At 50.7% G+C, this 26,341-nt stretch overlaps 1 protein-coding gene across 2 annotated transcripts in view; it reads left to right on the forward strand.

Annotated features, from left to right (window-relative positions):
* The first annotated feature begins 11,774 nt into the window (after positions 1 to 11,774).
* The window catches only part of NBEAL2 (neurobeachin like 2), a 172,918-nt gene continuing 158,351 nt past the window's right edge, over positions 11,775 to 26,341 (forward strand). For both annotated transcript variants that reach the window (XM_045003706.1, XM_045003708.1), the window contains exon 1: positions 11,775 to 11,840. In XM_045003706.1, the coding sequence (XP_044859641.1) occupies positions 11,790 to 11,840 (51 nt within the window). In that variant the 5' untranslated portion in view covers positions 11,775 to 11,789. The remainder of the gene's footprint in view (positions 11,841 to 26,341) is intronic.

Below are 26,341 nucleotides of genomic sequence, written 5' to 3' on the forward strand. Positions count from 1 at the left end.
GCCAAAACAATAGGAAAGGACTTCACGCACCACTGACATGCAGCCAGCTCTGGGGTGGAACGCAGCAGCTGCACAGTATAGCTACCTCGTCTCCAGACTGGCTTTAACAAACTTCTGCCCTAGCCACCCTGGCCAGCACCAAAGTGTTAACAGACAAGGGGTATACAAACCACATCTGGTCTTGCAGTCAGTGAAGCTACGTTACCTGTAGGCCGATCTGGCAGCATATAGGGATCTCAAAGTGAGCGGGAATGTCCCCACGAGAATACCCCCTGTGCAGAGAGCTCGCCAACTTGTGCAGCGGGGACACGTGCCTTCTCCCAGTGCCTGGTGTAGGGCATGGATCAGAGCGATGACAGGAATCTGGTGGGGCTATTTGCTTCCCACGGCCCACAGGGGAGAGTTTAAGCCACAGTAGCCTTGAAGCTGCTCTAACTTACACCACCAGCTGCATGGATTCAGAGTACGGGGACCACAAAGGTGATTAAAGCCACCCTAACCTCCCCCTCCATCCCTGCCTCACGTACAGGAAAGGAATGACTGAGAACCAGGCTCCATGCTTAGAAAAAGCTTCCCGACAAGGCAGATATAAACAAGGCCAGATAGCGCCTGGGGATCTTGAGAAGAAGCGTTCAGGACCTGGGCTTCCCACCCTTTCCAAAAGACACCACGTCCAGCAGCATGTCTTTCCCTCCGGCTTCAGTTCAGCACTGTCCCAGAGGGAAGAGCTCCACCTTCTGAATACTCAATAGCACCTCCTCTGTGGGCTGGGTTTCCCTGGGAGGAATGCAAGTACATCCCGAGGAGGCTGGGGTCGAAGGCAGGGTTAGAACCTTAAAAAGCCATAAAAAGCATGAGCCTGAGCTGCAGAAATAACTCTGACCTGTAGCAAACTCATAGCTTCTTATGGGCACCAGCCAGAAGACGGGGACAGATCGGTGGGGCTCACCCAGGGTGAAAGGGAGGAGAGTCCAGCCCATTGTGTTGACAAACCAAAGGCATAAAAGCATGAGCCTGAGCTGCAGAAATAACTCTGACCTGTAGCAAACTCATAGCTTCTTATGGGCACCAGCCAGAAGACGGGGACAAAGACCCGTGGTTTAGTGTGGTTTACACAAGGAGCATGGGAAACAAGCAAGGAAAGCAAGGGCCCAGATCCTCAAAGATAGACACCTAACTCCCACTGATTTCCCCTAACTACCTTTGAGGAGCTGCAGCTGGGCTTGGGACCAGGTCTCTGTCCTCCAGCAGACTAGATGAGCAAATGGTCACTATGAATCTCTGAAGTCACATTACACGATGGAAACAGAGATCTGCTGGGAACAGCTGCAACCCGGCGTGATGATTCCCCTAGGTGGGTTCAACCTCCCCGCTCCCCACGCTGCTTGTGTGTTCTGTCCCTTTCCTTTCCCCTGTCCTGTCCTTAGGGTCGTGCACAATTTGAGGCAGGGACTGGCTCTTATTCTATGTTCGTACAGCGCCTAGCACAATAGGGCCCTGCCCTTGACCGGCTCCTAGAATAATAATAGAAATAATAAACAAGGTTAACAACATGATGTGTGTGGGAGTGATCGCAGAAGAGGAGGTGGGGTGGGGTATGTGGCACCCACTTGGGTTTCTAGTGCTGTGCAGTTCCCACTCGTGCTATTGACTCATGCCCCTGGCAAGTGTTGATTTTATTCGATGGGATCAGCACTTGCCTTTGGTTTGTCAACATGATGGGCTGGACTCTCCTCCCTCTCACCCTGGGTGAGCCCCACCGATTTCAGGGTAACCAAGAGAGGAGAAGTCGCCTCGGAGCAGCTGTATGGATTGCACAGAAGCACACAGAATTAGTCCCCAAGGCCAGTGTAGAAGGCAGTACGGTCTAGTGGCTAACGTACCACGCTGGGAGTCCGGAGCCAGGTGTTGTGTCCTCTGCCGTGAGGCCTCGAGCAAATCCCTTTCCCGCTCCTGCCCTGGGTCTGCCTTGTCTATTTAGAATATAAGCACCTAGAGGCCGAGCCTGTCTCTCTCTTGGTGGCAATACAGCCCCTGGCACAATGGGCCCCCGATCTCAGCTAGGAGCGCCAGGCACTATGGTGATATAGATAATAATGGGAGTCCTGTGGCTAGGTCCCCTGCACTAACCATGAGATAGCGGAGTTATTCCACTCGTGGTCAGCAAGTGTCAATGCGAAGGCAGGTAAAAGAGGACCAATCACACCGCATTTTATAGCTTGTTTCTTTCTCATGCAGAGAGTGGGGGATACCAGACCATGCTCTATTTTATGTATTTCAGTATTCGCTGTCTACAATCCCACTCCCATCTAGGAACACAGCAACTGTCAGATGGGATCAGACCTGAGATCCATCTAGCCCAGTAGTCTGTCTCTGCCAGCAGACGGCACCAGAGGAAGGCGTAAGAACCCTGCAGCAGCAGAGGTGGGATAATCTACCCACCTACCCTCTTACCTTTGTTTCCTGTTGCCTTTCTGGACTCTGTGCTCACGATAACCCTGCTGAAAGCTCGTGTGTAGTGTGAGACCTCCCAGCCACAGCTACCCCCTGCCACCATCTAGCTGGGCTCACAGTGACGGCTGTATGGAAGATCCTGCCATAGAGTACAGGTGACCGATAGTGCACGTACTCGGTGATCCGAGTCTGAAAACTCTTCTGAGCAGGGATTTGGGATCATTCACACGAATTCAACAGCAAGCCTGAGGCAGGCCCGGGAACTGATTTTCCAGTCACCTGACACATAGTCTAGTGCCCACCCAGGAGACTCTCCTTCCCCGTGACTTTTTGGGTAACGTTTCCCAAGCGCCTAAGGCAGGGGCAAGCCAGGGGGCCATGGCCCTCCCCCTTTTTGACAGTGGACGGGCCTGGCCCGTTCACTTTTCACCACAGGCCCCGCCCCTGCCCCGCCTCTTACCCTCCCCCCCCGGCCAGTCCAGCAGCGGGAGCCTGGGCAGGGAGCCGGGGCAGCTGCGGGGAGCTGCAGCCCCTCCACCTGCCTGCAGGGCGGGGATACAGGCTGGGGACTGCCCTTGGGCCTTCCCACCCCGGGCAGGTGGAGGGGCCCGGGCTCACCGGCCCCACTCCAGCTTCTGGCTTGGCCGGGGGCAGGGCCTCGGGGGGAAAAGGAGGAGTGTCAGTGGGGCCGTGGAAGGGCGGGGCTCCTGCCCCTCCCCTCCCCCCACTTTTGGGAAGGCTCCGCCTAGGCACCTTACTCCCCCCTGAAATCACCGAAACATCTTTGAGGAGCTGCACCTACAGCACGGTTAAAGAGCCTAATTTCCAAAAGTGCTGTAGGCGCCTCAGTGCCCATGGACTTCAGTGACTGCTCACGTGCAGAAGCGTTGACGGGCTCCGAGCCTTGCACTGCAGGCTCTCCGCAGCTGCAGATCCAACTCCCCACGTCCTGTCCCAGCATGTACTGGGTTCTGCAGAAAACCCAGGGATGCGCCTCTTGGAGGACGGACTCTGCTTTGGATGGTCCAAAATCCTAGGGAGGAGTTGGAAGGGAGAGTCCCACTTGCGCTGCCGCAGTAGGTGTCACTGTTTGGATTACAGTAGCACCTGGGATTGGAGCCCAGGGTAACCAGATAGAAAGTGTGAAAAATTGGGAGAGGAGGTGGGGGGTAACAGGCAGGGCCGGCTCCAGACCCCAGCGCGCCAAGTGCGCGCTTGGGGCGGCTCCGGTGGACCTCCCGCAGGCATGCCTGCGGAGGGTCCGCTGGTCCCGCGGCTCTGGTGGAGCATCCGCAGGCACGCCTGCAGGAGGTCCACCGGAGCCGTGGGACCGGCGACCGCCAGAGCGCCCCCCGCGGTGTGCCACCCTGCTTGGGGCGGCGCAATTCCTAGAGCCGCCCCTGGTAACAGGCGCCTATATAAGAAAAAGCCCTGAGTATCAGGACTGTCCCTATAAAATTGGGACATCTGGTCACCCAGTTGGAGCTCCACTGGGCTATAAGAGGAAGAGACGGTCCCTGCCTCAAAGAGCTGCGGGTTAGACACAGCTGAGACAAAGGCAGAATTACCATCCCCATTTTACAGGTACAGAACTGAGGCTCAGAGAAGGGAAGGGACTGGCCCGAGCAGAGACACACAGAGAGCCCCCATCACTTGAGTTCCAGGCAGGCTGGGAGCAGCAGAGCTCTGTAGAGGAGCCAAGGTCACTCTTCAGTGCTTGCAGCGGTCAGCAGTACAACCCCCGCGCCCCGTTCCCGAATTAGTTGCTGTCCAAGGCAGCAGTGCAGTGGGGGGTTCAAGAGGTGTAGGCTTCCCCCACCCCCATAGACACTACCCAATAGGATATGGGGGAGAGGTTCCAGCCGGTCCCTCTCCCCCAAGCTCCCCACTTCCCAGAACTCTGGGCTGCCTTCTCCTCATGCTGCCTCCTCCACCTCTTCCATTTCTGGGCCGGCACTACTTGGCAGGTAACCTGCCCCACCACCCCCAGAAAATTCTGGCTGCCCCCCAAGTCCAAGCGCTTCCTGGGACAGGGAGGCGGCAGCCCAGAGACACAGTTACAAGGTTAGCACAGGATGAGTGACCTCAAAATAAAACATACTTCCCTTTGTCGGGCAGGGCCAAAGAACTCGTAGCCCACCTCAGGGCCCCTGCCAGGCACTGGGTTCTTTATGTAACCCATTTCCATGAACTTTGGCTCTCTGCCTGGCAAGGATCTGGATGGCCTGACCTCCAGGACTAGATGCTTCCTGAGCAGGCGTCTTACCGCATTGTGCCAAGCAACACGTTCCCAGAGAGGGGAGTGTGGCAGGCTGATGTCACAGGAAGGGAGGGGCGCGCAGGACAAGGAGTACTCAGAATACATCAGCCAAGATGCAGGCCGGATCATGCAGAACAAGGCTCAGCTGGGGACTGTAGTGGGGATGTGCCAATTTACGCCAGGGGAGGTCCTGGCCCCAGAGAAGCAGCTGGCTGGAGAGGTGCTCTACAAACCCAGCATATAGCACAGTTTGGGAATGAGTCTAGCAGGGGCCAGGAAAGCCAATATTTAAGTCAAGACTTGCCCTCCCCTTCTTATCCTGGGAGAGCCCTGATGGAAACGGGATTAGAGCAGCTCCACAGATCAACGGGCAGCTGGCAGGATTCTGGGATCTCCTCCCTGTTATGTTCACAGCACAAACTCACACACACAGACACCAGATTTAAAAAACAAACATAAATACTCTTGCCAGAAGGTTGCAATGAAGCATGACTTTATTTCTTAGAATCCAGACCAATAACACACAAGAACCAAAACCAGAAAGAGACAAAACAGACTGCTCCTTAAAACAGCAAGGCACAACTTACCCCACCTATAGGCTGCCTATCTGCAGAACTGACTCTGCTAGTCCCTGGTTGCATGCTTCCCTACAGAATCCCCAAGCCTGCAAGTGGGAAACACTCCTGAGCATTTAAAGTGGTAGCTTACAATTTTAATACAGATTTCAATACACTACACTCCCCCCCCTGCGTGCCATAGAACTGTGCTTTCTAGCAGTTCTCCGGGCAGGATGCAGGGGATTTGTGGAGTGGTGGACAGGCCAATGAATCTGCAATTACTTTGGGTAGCCACAAGGTTTCCTGGAGCCCTGCAGGCTGCTGAAAGAGCAGTAGGCAATTGTGGGGCTAGAACACTGAGTGACCTATGGGTCGCTGTCAGGCAGTCTGGGACACAACAGGCAGTCTGACCTAGCAGTTAGAGACAGGGATGGAATCGGGGTCACAGCTGGAAGTCACGCCAAGGGTCAGTGCCAGAGCTGGAAGCCACACCAAGGATTAAGTCAGAATTGGAGTCATAAATCAAGCCAAGGGACAAGCTGGAGTCAGCCACTGGAGTTAGGGTGAGGAAGCAGAAGCGGTAGCAGGATCAACCCGTGGAAACCAGGCATGGTGGCAGGAGCTAGGAACAAGGGGCAGTAACAGGAGCAAGAGCCAGGCAAAAGGGGAGGCAGGAACAGGGGTCTCAGCAGCAGCAGCAGCAGCAGCAAGCCTAGCAACTAGCTGCTCAGAAAAGAGGGTGGGACAGCCTGCAGCAGGAAGCTTTATGCTCAGTGGTGTCCAATCAGCAATCTGCTTCAAGTCACCTGACCCAGCTCAGTCAATGGAGGTAACCTCTGGCATTCGGTGATGTGACCTAATGGTGCAGAGGGTGTGAGGCACTGGCAGAAGTATTGTCTCCCAGCTAAGCCAGTGGGCTGGGTTTCAGGAAAGCTGCCTTTGATTCTTGGTTCAGCCACAGGCGACCTTGGCCGAGTCATTTAACCTTTGGCACCCCCCTGGACGCCCCCTGACCAACAGAGCGCAGAAGTCTGTAGCGTAGACACAGCCTGAGATGACCCATGGGTGTAAATTTACCCACGTGTGTAAGTGTTTGCAGGATCAGGGTGAAATTCCGAGGGGAGGGGAGGAAACCCACTCCAAGCTGCAGAGGAGACAGCCGGCATACCTTAATGAGTGAAAATTAAACCCATGGTGCTGTAGCAGAGAATCTGGCCCAATATATTTAGCAAATCACTGGGGAAGTGTCTCATATTTAATTAAATGGGGGCTGTCAGGGAGTTTAAATAAAGCCAAAAATCACAACATGGGCTTTAAACTGATTTTTAATATGATAATAAAGATGCCCTTTTGTTTGGATTTCCAGGGGTGCTGCCTGGCTATGAATGATGCGCCTGACTCCCCAGCCCTGCACTGTGTGTTGCCATATACAGCTGTAAGAAGTGAGTGAGAGGGTGTGTGTGAAACACTGCTCTTCTGATCTGGGAGAGCTTCCAGTGGTTACAAGATACAGATGGGAGACTCTTGTTGCCATGTACCTTGTCTACATGGGAAGGTGATAGCAGTGCAAGCTAAGGTGTGAATTTATACCACTACAACCTGCCATGTAGACACTCTTATTCCAGTCAAAGAGTGTCTTTTTTTCAGTTTTGCTGATGTCTCCTTGGAAGGGATTTTGGTTCTGGTGCAGATGTAATTCCGTAGGCGAGTGAAGGGAACTCAGCCGGAGTTCGTGAGTGGCTTGCAGAGGCACTAATGGATGGGAAGTAGTGGTGAAGACTGATGAAGAGGCAAAGAGCAGAGAAATATGTGCACTGAATGGGATTAAAGAGGAACAAAGGCTCTTAAAGCGTGTATTCAAGATGTACTGCTGGATATGGGCATAGTTTTTAGCAATCCTATCCGCAGAAATGAATCACAGCCCATATCTTTAAAAGCTGCAAAAGACGTGGCACTATCAAAAGAGGAAGAAAGCGCTGATGTCAACAGTAACATGGAGACTCAGTCTGCAGCTGCTAAATTTTTATGCAAAAGCGTATTGTCCTGCAGGACGTGGGAGTTTCATAGCTGATGCTTATCTCTTGGTAGTGTCCAGATCTCAGCGTGGTGTTGATTTATGTGAGACTTTGGGAAAGTGCAGGTTCTCCATGGTACCACGATGGGCGTTTGAATGCGACAGAACAAGGTATACGTGCAGGTGAAAAGTAAACTGATGCACATCTTCCATCTTCTTCCTAAACCAGCACCTACTGACGACGTGACTGGTACCTTACACCAGCAGATGCCTTTCAGCGTAGCAATCATAGGTGGTATGGCTGATGTACAAGCTCTTGACAAACCAGAAACTGTGAACATCTGCCGCGATTTAGCTGAACACTTCATTATGAGGCTAGAGAGAAAATATTGAACCTATGACGAAGTCCACCTCATGTTTGACACATATGCAGAGGAATCAATTAAAATCCAAAACCATGCTCTGAAGTGTCTCTAGCCTCTGTTTGCCAGAAGCTGGGAATGGGTGACAGGGGATGGATCACTTGATGATGGCCTGTTCTGTTCATTCCCTCTGGGGCACCTGGCATTGGCCACTGTTGGAAGACAGGATACTGGGCTAGATGGACCATTGGTCTGTCCCAGGACTGCTGTCCTTATGTTCTTATTACCAGAAAGAAGAGACTCCATGGTACTACATTTGTCCAATACAAAATCCCTGACTCCATGAACATCTCCAATGTCACAATGAAGAAGCTACTGTCTCATACTTGCACGGAGGATGAGTTAAACACATACCTTGCAGGAAAAACTCCCCAACATGTGAAGAATTGCTCAAAGAATTTCATCATCATATGGCATATTGAAGCCACTGCTTCCTCGCACTGTTCAGTGGACTTTGTTTGTAGGTCCCATGAGGAGGCTGATACTAAAATGATTTTGCATGCCATCAGTGCCACAGAGAGGTGCTACGAAACTCCAGATTTTTGCACAAGATGCAGATGCTCTAGTGCTCGCTGTGAGAGGCTACCCAAGACATCTTGCAAGATTCTGGTTTTGGGCCTGCTGCAGGGGAACAGAATCGCTGCATATCCCTCAGAGATGTGTTCCTGTCACTCAGACCATTAAAAGCCACCCAACTGGCAGGTTTCCATGTTCTTTCAGCATGTGATACTACTGGAAGGCTGGCTGGAAAGACCAAATAATTTTACTGAAAGACATTTGATTCAGCCTCCGAAGACTCTCCTTGCTCTGAAGGTGCTTGGAACAACTGAGACCATCGCTGATGAGCTCATTGGTTCATATCCCAAGTTTACTATTTGAAGACGAACATTACGATGCTTGCACAGCTACATTGGTGACTGTTTTCCAAGAAGCAAAGAAAAATTGCCACTGGCAAGGAATCAAGAGGGTAAATTATCAAGCAATGGAATGGCTCTGGGATTCTAGCCTGCCCAACTGGGTATGGATAGGGCTTGGAGGATAGATGGATCACACCAATTATGTGTGAAATACCATGCCCTCCCAAATCAATCCTTCAGTTAATCAAGTGCTTGTGTGCAAAGACTAGATGCTCACCAGCCTACAGATGTTTGGCCAGCAGCCTGCCTTGTATGGAGATATGCGAGAGCAACATGGAAGAGAATCAGTGTGACAATGTGTCTAGCAATGATGCCCTAAACAGAGAGGACACTGATGATGACCTTGAGGAATAAATGCATTCATTCCTACATGTCAAGGCTAACTTCCCTAGGATTACTAAAGATCAATGTCTTTTTTATGGAGGCACTGCATCCCTGTGTTACAGAATAACAAAAAAGTTGATTTTAAAACATTTTCTCAAATATATATCGACATACAGTAGAACCTCAGCGTTCCGAACACCTTGGGAATGGAGGTTGTCTGATCTCTGAAACGTTCATAACTCTGAACAAAACATTATGGTTGTTCTTTCAAAAATTTGCAACTCAACATTGACTTTAATACAGCTTTGAAACTTCACTATGCAGAAGAAAAATGCTGCTTTTAACCATCTTAATTTAAATGAAACAAGCACAGAAGCAGTTTCTATACCTTGTCAATTTTTTTAAAAAGTTCCCATTATTTTTTTAGCAGTTTATGTTTAATACAGTTCTGTACTGTATTTGCTTTTTTTTTTTTTTTGGCTTTGCTGCTGCTGGATTGTGTACTTCTGGATCTAAATGAGGTGTGTGGTTGACCGGTCAGTTTGTAACTCTGGTGTTCATAACTCGGAGGTTCTACTGTAATTGTTCTAGGTTTGTCATGCTTGGTATCATTGTGTTCATGGGAGAAAAGGCTTTCTAATGACACCCAACTCAATCCATTTCCAATGACATTGGGTTATCAATATCCACCAACAGGATGACCTGGAGCTGGGACCATGGGGGTGGGGTGGAGGGGGAGGTCACTGAATCCACCCACCACACTGCAGAGGGTGACACCATTGTAATTATGATTCTGTAGATTTTTACAAATAAAATGACACTTCCTTTACATTTCTATCAGTACCCTGCCCACAGAATGAGATTTTATTACATAATGGTCCCAGATGGTTAAGCTACACTGGAAAACAGCCTTCTTATTGCAGGAGTGTCTACATGGGTAGTTATACCGGTATAACTATAGTGGTTTAATATACCAGTATCATTGTACTGATGTAACTAGTAATAATCTCCCCTGTACACAAGCCCTTAGATACTACCAGATGGGAATGATAACATTTTACACCTGTAACTACACTTTGCGGCAGCGGTAAGGAGCTGTGGAATGGGGATCTATGCATTCGACATGGTAAAGTGAGGAGAGTAGCATCAGATTGGGGGAGAGGGTTGGTAAGGAAAGGACAAGGTCTACAGAAGGTCACAAAATTATTTGTCATATGGCCTCGTGGTGCTAGTTCCTATTTACTCCTTTGATTGTGTTCTTGTGGATTGTGCTGTTAATTTCCTTTTAAGGGTGGGGATGGGCAATGGAAGCATCTAGTATCTGAACCAGAAAGGAAAATGGATTGTAAACAAAAGAGAAAATGACCAACCTGATTGCATTTGCTATTTCCCCATGCCTAGACTTCACCCATGGGAATACCACAGAGGCACAGGTGTTGGAGGGAGCAGATCCTAATGCAGGACCAGAGCCATAACTTGTAAAATGCTGTAGAAAAGATACCTAAAGATTGTCATGACAGCTTATCTGTCAATTACAAATCTCATCTATCTGCCATCGCTCACGCATGACCTTAACTTTGCACACATAACTGGGACCACCCCCATGCTTATAGCTAAGCACCCGCATGTTTGCACCCTGCTAGAGATATTTATAATAGGCCCGTCCTTTGGTAGCCTAGATACTTCTAGCCAGATTTTTAAAAGGTATTTAGGCTCATAGTGGGATTTGCAAGCAGGCCTAGATGCTTTTGAAAATCCCACTCGGTGCCTTTCTAACATTCTTTCAGAAATCCAGCCCCTTGAGGCTTTACACACTGAGGCCGCCATCTGCAAATGTTTTTTAGCTTCTTTGGGGGGGGTGTCCCCTTGAAACAGGCTGGGCCTGATCGGAAGGCGTTTATCAGCCAGGCATCCAGCTGAATGGGAGCTGTGTGGGAGCTTGGTGCCTCTGCAAATCAGCCCCCAGGCCCCTCCAAAAATCAAGACACTGAAAATCAGGGGCCACTTTTGAAACTCTTGGTCCAAAGGCCCATAATCCTTTGGATTCTAGGGCTGCCGGGGGGGGGGGGGGGAGTGGGGCAATTTGCCCCCCATGAGAACATAGTATTCTATAGTGTTGCCACATTTTTTTTAATGGAAGGGGCCCCTGAAATTGCTTTGCCCCAAGCCCCCTGAATCCTCTGGGCAGCCCTGTTGGATTCCCCCGGCCGCTGCCGTTCTCTGGCCGGCTTTAGGGGCTGTTCGTTGGGCCCTGGGCCCCGGCTGCACCTGTTGGAAGTCAAACCACTGACTCCAGCGGGGCCCAAGACACCCACGTGCCTTTGGCAGCTGGGGCGCCGGGGCTCCCTGCTCGTCAATCCGCGGGGGTGACTGGCCCAGCAGCAGCAGCAGCAGCAGCAGCCGCCCCCGCGGGCAGAGCGGCGCACCCCGCCTTTGCTAACCCAGCCCAATGGGCTGAACACACACCCGGGGCCGGGCGGGGCGGGGCGTGTCCCGCTCCGCTCCCCCAGGCCGGGGCAGCGCAGCGCAGCGCAGCGCGCAGGCTGGGTGCGGGGCCAGGGCGCACCTGGGGGCGGCTCCCCGCGCTCCGGCCCGGGGCTGTTCGCTAATCAGGCGCCAGCGGAGGAGGGGCCGAGGCCGGCCGCCAGGCGAGCCGCGCTGCCCCCCAGCAGCCATGGCGGAGGCGTAGCGCGCACCGCCGGAGGAGGAGCAGGAGGAGCGGGGCGCGGAAAGTTGCCATGCCCGCCGGGCGCACGGGCTGGGGGCCGCGCACAGCCAGCGGCCGCGGCCGGCGGCGCTAAGCAGGGGGGAGCCGGCGGGGGCGGCGGCGGCGGCGGCAGGATGGCTTCCAAGGAGCGGCTCTACGAGCTGTGGATGCTCTACTTCGCCAAGGTGGGTGTGGGGCGGGGGGCGCCTGCAAACACCCCCTCCCCGCCCGTTTGCCCCGGGGGGGGCACCTGTCACACCTGTCCAGGGCGCCCCTGTTAACTGCCCCCCTCTCCGGGGCGCGGGCCGCACCCCTTGCCCGCCCCCACCCAAAGCTCGCCCGGGATGGGCTCGGAGCACCAGCAGGTGCGTGGGTGCCGCCTCCCCCTGCCCTGAGCTCGCGGGGAGAATCCGCCCCCTGCCCTGGAGGAGGAAGCTCCCCCCCCCGCCCCGGCTTGGCAATAGTTCGGTGTCGGTGCTTTGCAAACAACGGGGCAGCCCCCTCCCCGACCGGCGCCGGCAGCCCGGGGCACCGTCCGCTCACTTCCTGGGCGCTTGTTTGTTTGATTATTGTGCCTCGGCTGCCGCTGGACTCCTGGCCCCTGTGCCGCAGGCCCCTAGCAACTGTTACCTGGTGTGTGCGCAGGAGAGGCCGGCTCCGGTAACACAATAGCGCGGGGAAGTTTAGACACCATCAGGTCGAGGTGGCAAAGCCTTGCACGTGTGAGGTCCTTTGCAGGTGGAGCAGGAAGGAGGAGACCCTCGGGTTTAAAATCATTGGGGGGGGGGCAGTAACGTGCCTTAGTCAACTATCAGGGGGTAGCCGTGTTAGTCTGTATCCACAAAAACAAGGAGGAGGCCGGTGGCACCTTAAAGACTAACAGATTTATTTGGGTATAAGCTTTCGTGGGTAAAAACCTCACTTCTTCAGTGCCCCCGGACTCCTTGTTGTCTTTGTGCCTCAGTTATAAACTGTCATGGTTAATGCCGTTTGATGCTACACCTGCCTCTGACTCACCTTGCCAATTGGTGTGGTTTTACCAGCACGCTTGGCTGTTGCTGTGTGTGTGAGACTCTAAGCAAACATGAGGGAACCTGGGTGGACGCACAGTGCAGCCGGATGCACAGGAAAACGGGGGAGGGAAATGTCCTAATCTCTCTTCAGTTACAGTCATGGTGCTTTTGACAAGAGTAAAACTTTTTCGAAGCAGGAGGCTTGCAAAGTCTGAGCGTGTAGGTTGCAAGTAACCTGCTAAATTAAAAGAGCAATTTATTTAAAAGATCTTAAATTCGCTGTTTACATTTGTTTGCTTTTTGCACTTCACCCAGGCTAGGCGATGAAACCTGGCTACCCAGTTTCACTGTTTTTTGCTGGCACTTCCGTTTGACTTTGTGTCTGCCAGGCACCATGCGTCCTGGTTGTGCTTTGATAAGGTTTGAGTTGCAAGTGCTCTATAGAAATACTTATTTGCTAAGCTGGTTCCTTTTCAGAATTTTTAAAAAAAGATGAAATGTTTTTGTTGGTCTCTTGTTTTGTAAACATGCTTTTTCACAGTGCTGCCCAGATTTGAGCTGCTGATGTCCTTCTAAATGACATTTGGAATAGGGGACACTTAAACTGTCTCTTTAAAATTAATTTTGGTCTCTGCCTGTAGAACACTGTTTTGCAAAGAGGAGACAGGCATTGTATGTTCATGTCAACAAGATGCATGTGGGTTATATTCTTGTTTAATGTCTGAGTCTTCCCAGAACTCTCTTGTTTTGGGCACTAGCTGGCACTGATGATTACATCTGATGTGTGCCTCATTTTATTCTGCTAGTGCAGCTCCAACAAGCAAACCCGGCCCCCTACAGCAGAGCTTTGTTTTAGTGCTGTAAATATGGCATCAGCTGGGGGAATTCCTCTTTTGTTCTGAAAAGGAAGTTTTCTCAGCTTTTAGCATACTGATAAAGTCAGTTCAATGTCATGGGGAAACACGGGATAACAAACTGTCACTTCGTCATCCAAAGAAACCATTTGTAATGCAAAATCATATGGCCTTTGCCTTCCTCTGCCACCTCTTGCTTTTCTAAAGGCGCAGGCTTGCATGGAATAAAAAGATTGAGCCGGATGGGGAGATGAGAGCAGCAACAATGAAACATTCCCAGTTCTGAAATCGATTTTTCTAAAGGTTGAATTTAATCCTGAGTCCACTGACTGTAAAGAGGTAATTCTAGTGCACTAGCTTGATTCTTTGGGGAAAGTTCCCACCCTCTAAACCTGAGAACGTGATGAACCAGAGCTAAGATTGGTGCTTCACCTGCACCCACCTGAACAGTTCCAGGATAACAGCAAGATTGAAGCCTTCATTCTGTATCTGCCTTTCCCCTTGTGTGGATTGTTCTGTCTCTTCCTGCTGTGTTGAATCTTGCACTTGAACTGGAGTGAGAAGGTAAATTGACCGCTGGAAAGTCTGCAGGCTGGGGCTCATCCCTGAGAACCAAAAGAGGGTGATGTGTGCATGCAGCAGAATGTCAGAGGGAGGGATATTACAGTTGACTTCAGTTTTTCTTAAAAAAAAAACAACAACCAACCTCCCCACCCCAAACCAACAACCTTTAAGAAATTAAAATGAGTAGATTCCTTGTGACAAGAGTTGCTTCCAAGCAAAAAATCACACTTAACATTCTGGAAGGATGCACAGAATGTTCGTTGTAAGCAAAGGGGAGTGGATGCTATCTCAAGAGACCAGGTAGTTATGAATCACAGAATTGACGTGTGTGTGTGTGTGTGTGTGTGTGTGGTGCACACACGCTGTTCAGAGTTATCTGGGTACCTGATGGAGGAAGAAAGGGAGGTGAACAGAGAGAGAAGTGGATAAGTAAAGGCCTGGATGTCTGGGGACAGAGGGATACATGATACCTATGCCTTACTGGAGGAGATGTATTGGCTATGTTGGATCTTGTTGAACCTCCGAGGAGGAGGAGTATCCATCTAGATTGTTGCAATGGCATCTTCTCTGTGATAAGCACCAATATCCTGTGCGGGTAGGATCTCTGCTTAACTGGGATATGTCACCATTACCTTGCAATGTGTTAATAAGCATTAACAGCTCTTCCTGCAGGCGTCTGAGACCTCATGCTGGATAACAAGGAAAGCTGGAAACTGAATTTAAAATGCTATTTCTGTTTGCAGTGGAGGTGTCACTAATGTGCAAATACAACTCTTCAGGGGCCTGCAGGAGGCTACGCCGTTCGTTATGTTAATACTGGGTTTTTCTACACACAGCCTTCATGTTTTATGGCATGATCTGCTATTTATGTGTACGAATACTTACAATTGAAGTCTCTAGGAATGTCTGTACACCAGGGTCTGACGCATTTGCCTGTTCCTACGGTGTTTGCTACGTGAAAACACCAACTGCTCTTAGGAGTCCTCTGATCGTGAAGATTTACTCCAGCCACGGTGTCCTGTGAAAAATCCCCCTACAAAATCTCTGGGGGCTGCTGGTTTTGGCTAGGAGTCTGGGCTGAACCTAATGCTGGGAATGTAGGCCAGTCGGTCCAACAGCAGGCCCTGTCTTCCGGCAACTGCATTTGAAAGGCAAAGACAAGAATCATGCCGAGATATCGTTATCTCTCTTTAACATCCTAATGGAATGCATGGCTTGCTAACTTTGATCATTTGATTTGGGCTGAATATCAAATGCTGCACACGAGTCCGTTTCTCTTACATTGTCCTTCATTGTGTCATAAAAATTAAAATAAAATCCAGGGGGGCTTGTTAGGCGGCTCGGGAGACAAAATCAACATGATGATGGAGATCAGCGAAGATGCCATGTGTGTCTACTAACCCACCAGTAAATTGCATCTTTTCCAGTTAAAGAATAATTAACATTGCTGATGGCGTCTCAGCTTGTAAAAATGCCTTTGTTCATGAGCTGTGTGAGTTCTTTAACAGATCATACTAAAGCCTTATTGAGCAGATGATGGATCTTCAGTATTCTTATTAATCATCTTCCCTCTGAGCTTTCTCTGTTAAGTACATTAAGTACTGGGGAGCGAAAAATGATCACTTATGTTGTATCATGCCATTAATTAAACCCATCCCTGCAGCGTAGTGAAATGGGACTAGAAGTAAGTGGCCTTTGGGGAGGATGTGAGCTGCTTCCAGCCCGCTGACCACCTGACAAAACCCCAACTTCTGATATTCGGTAGTGACATGACTGATATCACAGTAGTGCCTAGAGGCACTGAGATCAGCGTCTCCATGGTGTGAGGCACCGCACAGAAAGACAGTGCATCTCCATCTAAACAGAGAACATAAGAACGGCCATATTGGGTCAGACCAAAGGTCCATCTAGCCCAGTATCCTGTCTTCCGACAGTGGCCAATGCCAGGTGCCCCAGAGGGAATGAACAGAACAGGTGATCACCAAGTGATCCATCCCCTGCCACCCACTCCCAGCAGAAAGGAAGTATTAGCCTCATCTTTTGGCTGAGAAACTGAGGCATGGGGAGGGGGGCACAGAGTCTGTGGTACAGCCAGGAATAGAGTCCAGATCTTAAGTCCCAGTCCAGTGTCTTAACCACAGGTCTGCCTTTCCTCTCGGTGAGGAGACGGCTCGGGCTTCGTATAACAGCTTGCCCTGGGAGGGCCTTGGAACTGGGCTAAGGCCTGCTTGTTTTGAAGAACTGTGGAGAACTTGAGCTAAACTCTCTTTTCCATTTAGAACTAGGTATGTGGCCGTCTCCGTGCACCAGCTGGCCTGGAGGCTCGTGGTGAGAGGAGGACATCCAGAGTGTCTCTTTGTGGGGCTGCTAGACTCTCGCAATGCACTACACGGCGTTGACTAGTACCCTAGAATGCCCTTGTGGCTCCCGGCTAGTCTGAGCATTGGGAGTTGCTGAAAGCCTCGAGGTGTGTGGGGCTGTGCCGTCTCTCCATTTGCCAGAGGAAACCATTCTGGAGCCGCAGGTCTCTCTGCGGCTCATGGCAGAACTCCACTCTTCCTTGTCACGGCCCGTTGCAGCCACCGGCGGCTCTTATTAAATGACTGCATGCGTGTACCTTCTGTTAACGTGGGCCAATCAAGTGTCCGATCAGCCAGGTCCGTCTGCTCTGGGTTTGTTTAGAACTTGGTAACCAGATCTTGCCTCTTTAAAGGAGTTTCCCTGCTGCTGTTGACACTGCAGGGCTGGGCTGGCTTTGTTCGTTTTCCCCACCCACCAAGGGAACTATGCAGCTTTGACAACAATACAGTGGACAGGCAGGCACAGACAAGCCTCGGTGTGCACAGTGTCTGGGGATGTCAGGCAGCTGGAGCCAGCTCAGGGGGTGACAGCATCCTCAGCCGAGCCCTCTCCTCTGAATATCTTCAGAGCGTGTTTCTATTTTATCTTGGCTCCCGTTTTCCAGACACCCTCCCCTTCATCTAGGCCTGGTTTGCGCAAGCATTTTCCTTCTGGTTTCCCATCTGTGCACTAGTGCGGCTCCCCGGCGGTAGCATGTGTAAAGGCGAATGTGCACAAGGTGCTAGTGGTGTCTGGCAGTCTAACCGCGTCGCCTCGGCCAGCTCCGTGCAGTCTTAGGCCTCCACTACATGGTTAGGTTGACATAAGCTGCCCTGCATCAACTTAGCTGTGGAAGTGTCTTTGTTAACTTTGGCTCCCACCAGCATAAGTGCCTCTCGGCACCGATTTAGCAACACCGCCTCCCTGAGTGGCAGAAAGTCCCGCTCGATGTAGTCGGGTCGGCGCAGTGTCAGCGTAGACTCCACGTTGCTTGCGTCGACTGTTCCCGGCTTTCTGGAGCTGTCCCGCAATGCCCCGCGCTGACCGAACGAGGAGATGCACCCCGCTGCACAAGGTGCCGAGCGTGCACGCGCACAAGCGATTTAATAACCGCGGTGGCTGTGTGTCAACGTCATTGTGTAGCATCGACATGGCCTGAGTGTGGCACTGGTTAAAGTGCAAGTGGCTTGGCTATTAGTAGTGGTAATAATCATGTTTATCAGAGCGGTGCTGAAAAACCAACCCAGCTCGGGGCTCCAGACACAGGGTGGGAGAAGGGGTAGAACACACCACTGACAAATGGCAAGTTCTGAGATTTCTTTGGGTGGGTTTAGTTGGGGGAAAGGGGGAGAAATCAGCCAAACGGGAAGGGGGTGAGGATGACAGGGCAGAGGAGAAGGGGCTAAGAGGCAAGGCCTGGATTGAAGCTGAGGTGGTACAAACGGGTAATCGGCACAAGGCAAAGTCGGTCCAGTCAAAGCTGTGGAAAGTTCCCTTCTCCGGCAGCTTCTGCAGCGGTTCCTTCCGGCTGGGCCTTCCTGCCGTTTTTCCCTTAAGTCTGCATGGTGTGGGGATCTGGGGTGTGTGTGTGCTGGTCTCCCCAACACAATCCTGGGTCCGAGAGGTGTGACCCTGGCTAGGCCCCTTCTTACCCCTTCCCCTAGCGCCTGCGTCAGCAGCTTCTGTAGCTGCTTCTACTGGCTGGAGTTGCTGGCTTGTTCCTCTTCTGTTAGTGGAGGTGCAGCTGGGTGATGTCAGTTCGAAGCCAGCGGAGACCAGCTTTAGTGGCCTCGGGACGTAGGGCTGGTCCATCCTGGGAACGGACATTGGCATGGCTGCGTCTCTCGAGGGTGTGAGAAATATACTCACACCCCTCCCCCCGTGACATAGCTGTACTCTCAGGGCGGTGGATTAACTGCAGTGATGGGAGAAGCCCTCCCCTGGCTGTAGTGAGTGTCTACACGGATGTGCTGCAGCGGCACAACTGTAGCGTGTTGTGCGTAATCATACCTGTAAGCTCTGGCCAGCTTGCTGCAGGTGTTCCCAGCATTGCTGTCTTTGCTGGGCTAAGGAAACTGGAGAGCTTCCTGGGTTGGGTGCAGGTGTCTTGTGCTTGCTCTTTGGAAGGGATCCTGGCTTCAAAGAACCTTTACTTGGTAACCTTTCCCTTGCTCGGAGCGTACAGAAACGTACGGCTGCAGCTGTAGCAGCAGACCCGTTGGCAAACCGTCACGATGAATTGCAGCTCAAAACCACAGTTTGTATACTTCAGTGCTTCCTTAGGCCTTTCTCCACCATCAGCAATCCCACTTCATGTACGGAAAATAGCTTTCCTCCCTTAGTTGAAGGCTTTAGGTCCAGGTCTCTGGAGGACCTGTCTAGTGATGTCGACAGGTGGGAGATGAGATACAGCTCTTCTTGCTCTGGGGGAGTGGAGAGGAGATGCAGGTTCTTGTGCTGTCTCCTGGGATCTCCTCACCGCCCCCGGGGCTGGAGCTCAGGTTTCTGTTACCTGAGGCCTCCCCAGGTCTCTCCAGGGGAAGAGGGACGCAAGCACCTGGGATGAAGTGCGTGTGTCATACAGATATGCCAAGGCTCCTTCAAACAACACTGGATCTCGTGTCCGGTGTTGCAACGGAGCAGCGGAGGACTGGATTGCTGCCGTGGCTGGTGCTGAAAAAGGAAGCACTCCAGAGGCTCCGGTTTGTACGGACAGCGCCGAATGCGCTGTGCCCGGCACTGAATGCGCTCTGCTAGTGCAGTGGGGTCTCTGCAAGGCTACCAGAGATGATGGTAGCAAGCAGAGTACAAAGGACTTAGTACGTGTGAATTACATTTTGTCCCATTTACGGGTCCCCTTGTGCTGTCAGACTAGTGTAAAGGGGTCTTGGTGTAAGTCCTGGTCTAAATGGTTCTTTTTGCACAAGTGTAACTCTTTTGGATTAAGGTGTGACTTTTTTTTACTGATACAACCTTAGTGTGCAGGCATTATACAGGTATAAAGGTACTTTCTACCACTATAGCGTATTCCCCTTCCCATCTGGGAATAAACTGTACTTGTAGAACGGAGAGGTATGCCACTCGGTAAAACAGGCCAGCTGTGTAGCGTAGACGAGACTTAGATGAGAATCCAGCCCTTAGTTTAGTGGCTTGTCAGCTGATGGTCACAGCAAAGGAGTTTCGTCTTGTACAGTATTTGTCTAACCACACTTACAGCACATGTCCAGCAAGGTGAGTGTGTTTTAGTAAGTGCCTTTCTTGTAACTGATTTATATGTGCAGCTGCTCTGTACCTCTGCAAACTACATCGACTTCTGTAAGCCATCACCACTGTCTCTCATCTGTTGATGAAATGCCATTTAGTGTTGCCTGACTTGCTTTGTTTTGATCACTCTGTAAGTCTATTTAAACAGATTCATTTACATTGGTACCGCTTGCGTTATTTTCCAGACTTATTTCATGTCTCATAATCGCAGCTCCATCAGCCAGCATCTTGCCCGAAATGCTGTGTATTTTAAGTCAGTGATGAACACCTCATTTGTATAATGAACTAATCAAAGTTCATTTAGTCTTGAGTTACACCCCGGTGGACAATTGTCCGCATACCAGGAAAAAAAAGTCTCACAACTGGCATTAATTGGCCATTTGTCAATCTTAAGAGAGACCGTTTTCTAGGCCTATTTAGCCCTCAAGTTCCCCCCTAGGTCAGGATGGAAGTACAGTAGAACCCCGTTTAACGAGCCTCCATTATCTGGCTCTCCATATTTACCGAATCACCAGCCGCCTGGGGCTGACAGCGGCTGGGGGCTCCAGCTGTCGGCCCCCAGGCAGCCGGGGGCTCCAGATTTTCGGTTATCTGATCTGACTGCAGTCCAATTAGGTCTGAGATTTGGGGTCCTAATGTGCAGAGGTTCGGAAGCTTGCAGATTAGCAGCCTGTGATGAACTTAGGCTGCAGCTCTGTCTAGGCATATATCGTACTCCTCCTCATGTGGTGGTCGTCATCATTATTGAATGTGCATGTCTCAGATCCTTCCAAGAAAGACTTGTCAAGTACCGAACCAAAGAGTGTAAAACTTCTTTCTCAGGTGCAGTTCTTAAACTTTACAATGTCAGGGAATTGTACCATAATAGCTACAGGCAGGCTCTGAATGAACAGATTTAGCATGAAAATGTAGCATAAAAATCCAATGGGGATTTTGCACACTTTGCAGGTCTCAATTATGCCCCCTCTGAATAGTGACAGCTACTACTTGATATTTGGATCAATAACAGAACTGCTTCCCCATTTTTTTGTGCACTAGGAATACAGCAGGATCCCTATTTTAGGAACTAATTGGAGATTGAGGTGCTAAGAACATGAAATTGAACATCTCAGAATTGCAGGGGGTACAGTGCACAAGTTAATGTATCGCCCAGTGACAGAGTACGTAGCAAATAGTTACACATGTATAGTGTCTGATTAGTCTTCGCTGCCAAACTGCTCAGTCTATTCAAACTAGTACAGCTGCTTGAAAGTTGGCTGAAGGATTGAAGTCCCCTTGGGTGGCAGAAAAATGGTTCATATGATGGGTCATTCATTAGATTGATGTTCATAAAATCGGAGTTCTGCTGTCCAGGTTACTATGTCATTGGCAAAGCAAGCGGCGTATGAAAACAAAGATTTGACTAGGAGAGAATTGTGGGAATTAGCAGAGATTTTGGACGTGTGGGGCCGGGGAGTGGAACGGGGCTGGCTGTTGCCAAGCACGTGGCTGCAGCGTGTAGCCACATCTGAAGAGTTAAAGGTGACCCTGAATCAGGAAACGGAACGTTTTGTGCCTTTTCTCTGCCTAAGGGTTTTCTTTACTACTGGTGAGGACGTGCTGCGCACGTGAATGGCATCATCGTGTAATGAAGCCCATAGTTGACTTTATGGACTTTTTGTTTCTCTTACCTGGTTATTTTTTATTTGTATTGCAGTAGAGATCCAAACTGGGGCCTCATGTTAGGTGCAGTATTTACATGTTGTACACGCTTCAGGTCTGTTCCTTAGACCGTGTCTGACCACGCAAGTCACTGCTCTAACAATACCACCGTACTGTGTGTGAGACAATAGGGAAGGTCTGACCAGTGTCTGGACAGCACCTAGCACAATGGGGTTCTGGTCCATGATGAGGGCTGCTGGGAGCTCCCAGGATACAAATAACACAGCTGCGGAGAAAAGAATGGGAGCCTGCCATACGAGCCCGAGATTGGGAAATGAGGCACAGAGATTAAATGACTTGGCCTGTGTCCGTGTAGGTGAGCCAGGCAAAGCTTGGAATAGAACCCAAACTTAGCACCTTAGCAATAAACTCCTCCTCCTCCTTCCACCGTTCACACTCGCAGCCCATTTGTTTTTCAGAAAAGAGAAGATTGTTGGTAGTGCCTGGGAGCCTGGCGATTCGTACCGTGTCATGACATGAGCTGGCTGGGGATCTTTCGTGGCTTGTTGAGTTTTTTGGTATGCGGAAACCACTGTGACTTTTTTGCCTGGCTGCCGCCATGGCTGAAGTGTCGCCCATCTGCCCATGGTGGTGCACATAGAGTTGTAACCTGTGTGCACACGCACGAAGCTGTCTGTGCTGTGAACACGACGGTCGTCCCCTTCTCCGGAGGTACAGGGTGGCAGCTCTCTCTAGCTTCCTGCTTCAGAGACGCCCTCCGCCTGCTTCTTTAGATGAGAGCCCCGTGGATGCTGACTGCCCTTGGTGCTGCTTCTCTGAGGGCAGAGCATTATCAGTCCATTGAGCGGGCGCTTCTCAACGTCCGCCTTGCTCTAGTCAGAGGGAGGGTGATTAACCACTACAGCAACTTGCTGAGCGCTGTGGTGGATTCCCTGTCACTTAAGCCTTTCAGTCCAGGCTGGCTTCCCTTCTTAAAAACATGCTCTAGCTCGACCTCAGGAGATGGGCCTGCTGCCGGAAAGGTTGGGTGAAATCCTCTAGCCTGGGTTAGACAGCAGGTCAGACTAGATGATCGTAATGGTCCCTGCTGGTCTTAACAGCTCTGAATGTTGAAATGCAGGGTTATCTAGCCACACGTTTGTATTACAGTACTTCCATCTAATGGTTTAGCTGAGATTGGGTTCCCCCTTGTTCTGGCTGCTGTACAAACACATTGAGACAATCCCTGCTCCAAAGGAACTTAGTCTGACTAGGCAAGGTAGGCAAAGGGAGGATTGTAATCCCCATTTTATAGATGGGGAGACTGAGACTGAGACCCAGAGGTCAAGGACTTAATCCTGCAGAGGGCTGAGCACACTGAGCCTGATCCAGCATTGGACTTCAGCCCATGCATGTCTCTTGAGCATTCGCCTAGTCAGTGGGAGTGCACACGTGCTTTGCGGGGTCAGAGCCAGAGCATGTTGCAGCATTGAGCCCTACGTGACCTGGCTCAAGGCCACCCAGGAAGTTTGTAGCAGAGCTGGGACTCGAACCCAGATCTCCTGAGTCCCAAGTGCCCATAACCACACCAGTCCATTAATTCTCCCCCTACCTGTTTTAGCCCCTCTTCCTCCCCACCCCGTGTGACTGTGTAGAATGTGCCTGTTGGTAAAACACCTGTCCAGGTCGTAATCGCTATCCTAACTTTGTGTCTCTGACTGTGGAGTTGATCCACTTTTTAACGCCCCGGAGTCGATCCACCTTTTAACGCCCCGGAGTCCACTGCATGTGTTCATCCCATGAGCCGGCTGCCCCCCTCTCTTACGTTGGTGCTGCATCTGTCATCCCCCTGGTCCTCCTCTTTCCGCTGGCTTTAAAAGCTCATCTGCACTATCCTCCTTGACAGGTGAGGGCCCATCACTGATTCACTTCTTCTGCTTCTGGCGTTTATACCACAAATAGCAGCGAGGCAGAGGACTTGCTCTGCGCTCCCAGTGAAATGGATGCGAAGCAGGCCTGGCTTTGAAGTGGTTTTAAGTAGCTGTCCCTGCTCCAGGACACTCTAGCACTGTCCGGGACGTGGGAAGACTAACAGATCCGAGTCTGGCTTGGCTGGCCCGCACGGTGTTATGGGACCAGGACATCAAGCGCTGTGTAAAGGCCTGTAGGGAAACAACTAACCAGCGTGGTGGTGAGAGTACAGCATTAGGCTCTTGTAGCCTGTACAGGCTGAGGAGGTGAGCGATTGTCCAAGCAGTGTGGCAGTGATGGGATATTAAGAAGAGCTCGGCCTTATAAAAAGGTCCAAGCGGTGGTGTCTGCCAGACTGACAGTCAAGCTCCCAAGGGAGCAGGTGGAAGACCCTTGAGAAATGTGGAACCAGACCAGGCACTAGAGAAAAGGCTGCCTGGCTCAGTCTCCTCCTGGTCCTTATGAGATGGCCTAGTGGGATCTGATGTGGCACCCTTCCTCCCAGCCCTCCTCCCCTGTTCATGTGATGGGCTCCTCAGCCCGGGCAGCAGCTCTGCACCGTGCACGCCAGCCCGCTCTGTATCGCCAGAGAGGGGGACACAACATCAGACTGGAGCAGCTGCTGCTCTCCTGCTTGGTTTCTAACCTGGGCCCCTGAGTTCGCTCCTTAGGTGCCAGGTCGGGCTGGTACCTCTGCATCCCGTCTTGGTGCCAAGGGCTAGAACAGGCTGGGTCGGGGGACGCCAGCGAGGCAGGAGAAGAACAAAGGTGACAGTAAGCTCTCTGGACAAGCTGTCGTATCCTTACATTTGTGCGGTGCCTATTGCAAGGAGGCGTTGGCTGGCGCCTCTGGTCCCCTCCACGATGCTAATGGGAAGAGAAGTGTCTGTCCTGGGAACGTTTTGGTTCCTGCCCCACTGAACGGGTCCAGATCCCAGCCTCCTGCTTCCGCTGGTGGGGGCAGTCAGAAGGGGCATATGCCAGTGCTGTCGTTCCAGGCCCTGATCAGTTCCATCCAGCCACGGGCCATGCTCAGACACTCGCCAACTCATTGCAATGTTGACACCTCATCAGACATTGCAGGTCAGAGCCCACAGGTGGATTGACTTCAAATTGCTGGCTTCAGTCAGCAAGGAGGAAACCTTGGTTTAAATCATGCAGTTAATTTGGTTTTGCATTTGTACTTTATTTTCCTAAAGAGATGTTGATACTCATTGGTTGGTGACGTGAATTTGGAATTAAATATAGCTTTTACACTAAATTTGGTACTATGACTTGCTAAACAGGAGGATACGCTGGAGATCTATACACATTTAAGCAGTTATGTAGCTTAATTTGTTCATGTTCTTAATTTTTACATTTGTGACATTTAGAAAATGGCAAATGACTCTTCCTATTTACTAGATTTTTACTTGTCACGTTGCGTTTGGATGGCACCTGGAATTCAAGTAAACACACAGCATGTTAAAACATTAAAACTATCTTAAATGTGCTGGATACATAAGAATAGAGTTTATCCAAACATTTTACATTTAAAACTGATTATGAAAGGAAATCTCTGTAGCTAGTGAATTGAACAGATTGTTTCTGGTCATATGTCCAATAAGGTTTTAGCGCTAATAGAGCTCATCTTTACACCTTGTTGTGATTCCTGGATCAGAAGAGGAAAACAAGCTTTCATGCTTTAATTCCCAGTTGGCTTTTAGTTCTTTCAGAGTTCGATCATGTAACTGAACTAGATGACTAAACGGAACTGAAGAAAATATTCCGTCTGTACCCGCAGAAGAGGCTACTGCTGGCAAAAGTTGATTTAGTCCTTCAGCTGGGTCCATCTGTTTAGCTAGTGACTTCCACCAGTTGAGTGGCTGGACTTTTTCATGTCCTTGAATATTTTAGATGGGCCTTAATATTGCTTCCCTTCTATTACCCAAGTGGCTAGCCAAAGTTTTGGGTCCTGGAGATGTTCTAGTTAGGAAGAGAAATTGGTGACAGTTGGGTATTTCTTTGCAATCTTCTTATTTACAAGGAATGTACAAACTCCCATGTCTCTAAATATGGAGGGAATCAAATAGCAGGAAAACCGCTGCTTTTGCGCTCAGCAACCACGGGCAGCCTCCGTCCTTTGCTCAGAAACCTCTCTGCAGGTTTCTTCCAGGGTCAGACACCTGGCTTTCAGCTGCCCCTTCAGGCTATCTGTTTCTCTTCTGTCCTCTGCGTTCTGCCTGCCCTCACTCGCATCCCTACCCAAAACAATCCTCAGCTAAAGTTCCTGGCCCAGTTCATAGTCCTTTGTCTTAGATGGGGGCTTAACTGTACATTTACATTAATTCAGTCGCCGTGAGGATGTAACTCAACCCATCACAAGGTTTCATCCCATTCAGAACGGCATTGCGGGTCACATTTTAAAACCGTAGAGGTTTTCTTTTAAAAAGAAAAGTAAAACCCACTTGTCTTGATAAATCCTCAATCTTCATCCATCCAGGAAACCATCAACCTAAACTGGGGACACGCTTCATCCCGCTCCTGGTAACTGTCCCCATTACAATGAGCCTTGGGTGGATCCCTTTGGCTTGCTAAGCTGTACCAGGGCAGCAGCTTGCGTGGAGATAGCACTGGTCCTACTCTACAGCCAGCTGAAGAACGGGGGGTAACCATCCTGGATCGGCAGTGTTTGCGGGGACCACCAGCTCGCTAAGATGTTAAACCAGGGCTGCCTTTGCTGTGCACGAGGATGCGAGACTCCCATTGCTCTCACTCTTGCAGTGGTCTGAAGCCAGAATTCCCTCACGTGGGGCTCTTTTTGGGGCGTGGGGGGGCGCGCATGGGTTGGCTGCTCCGGGGTGTCTGCCCTAGGGTGGCTGTACCTAGAACTCGTAAAGGGATGAAGGATGCCATGGGCGTAACTTTCAGTGAAGTGACACCAGCCCTCAAAACTTCATCCCCTTAGACACAAATTTTCGAATTCCGTCTAGCAGCCCACCATGGCCCATGGCTGCAGCTCCTAGGATACAAGCTGTGGCCATGGTGGGCTGCTGGATG

The sequence above is a fragment of the Mauremys mutica genome, chromosome 2, assembly GCF_020497125.1.
Source record: "Mauremys mutica isolate MM-2020 ecotype Southern chromosome 2, ASM2049712v1, whole genome shotgun sequence".
Lineage (NCBI taxonomy): Eukaryota > Metazoa > Chordata > Testudines > Geoemydidae > Mauremys > Mauremys mutica.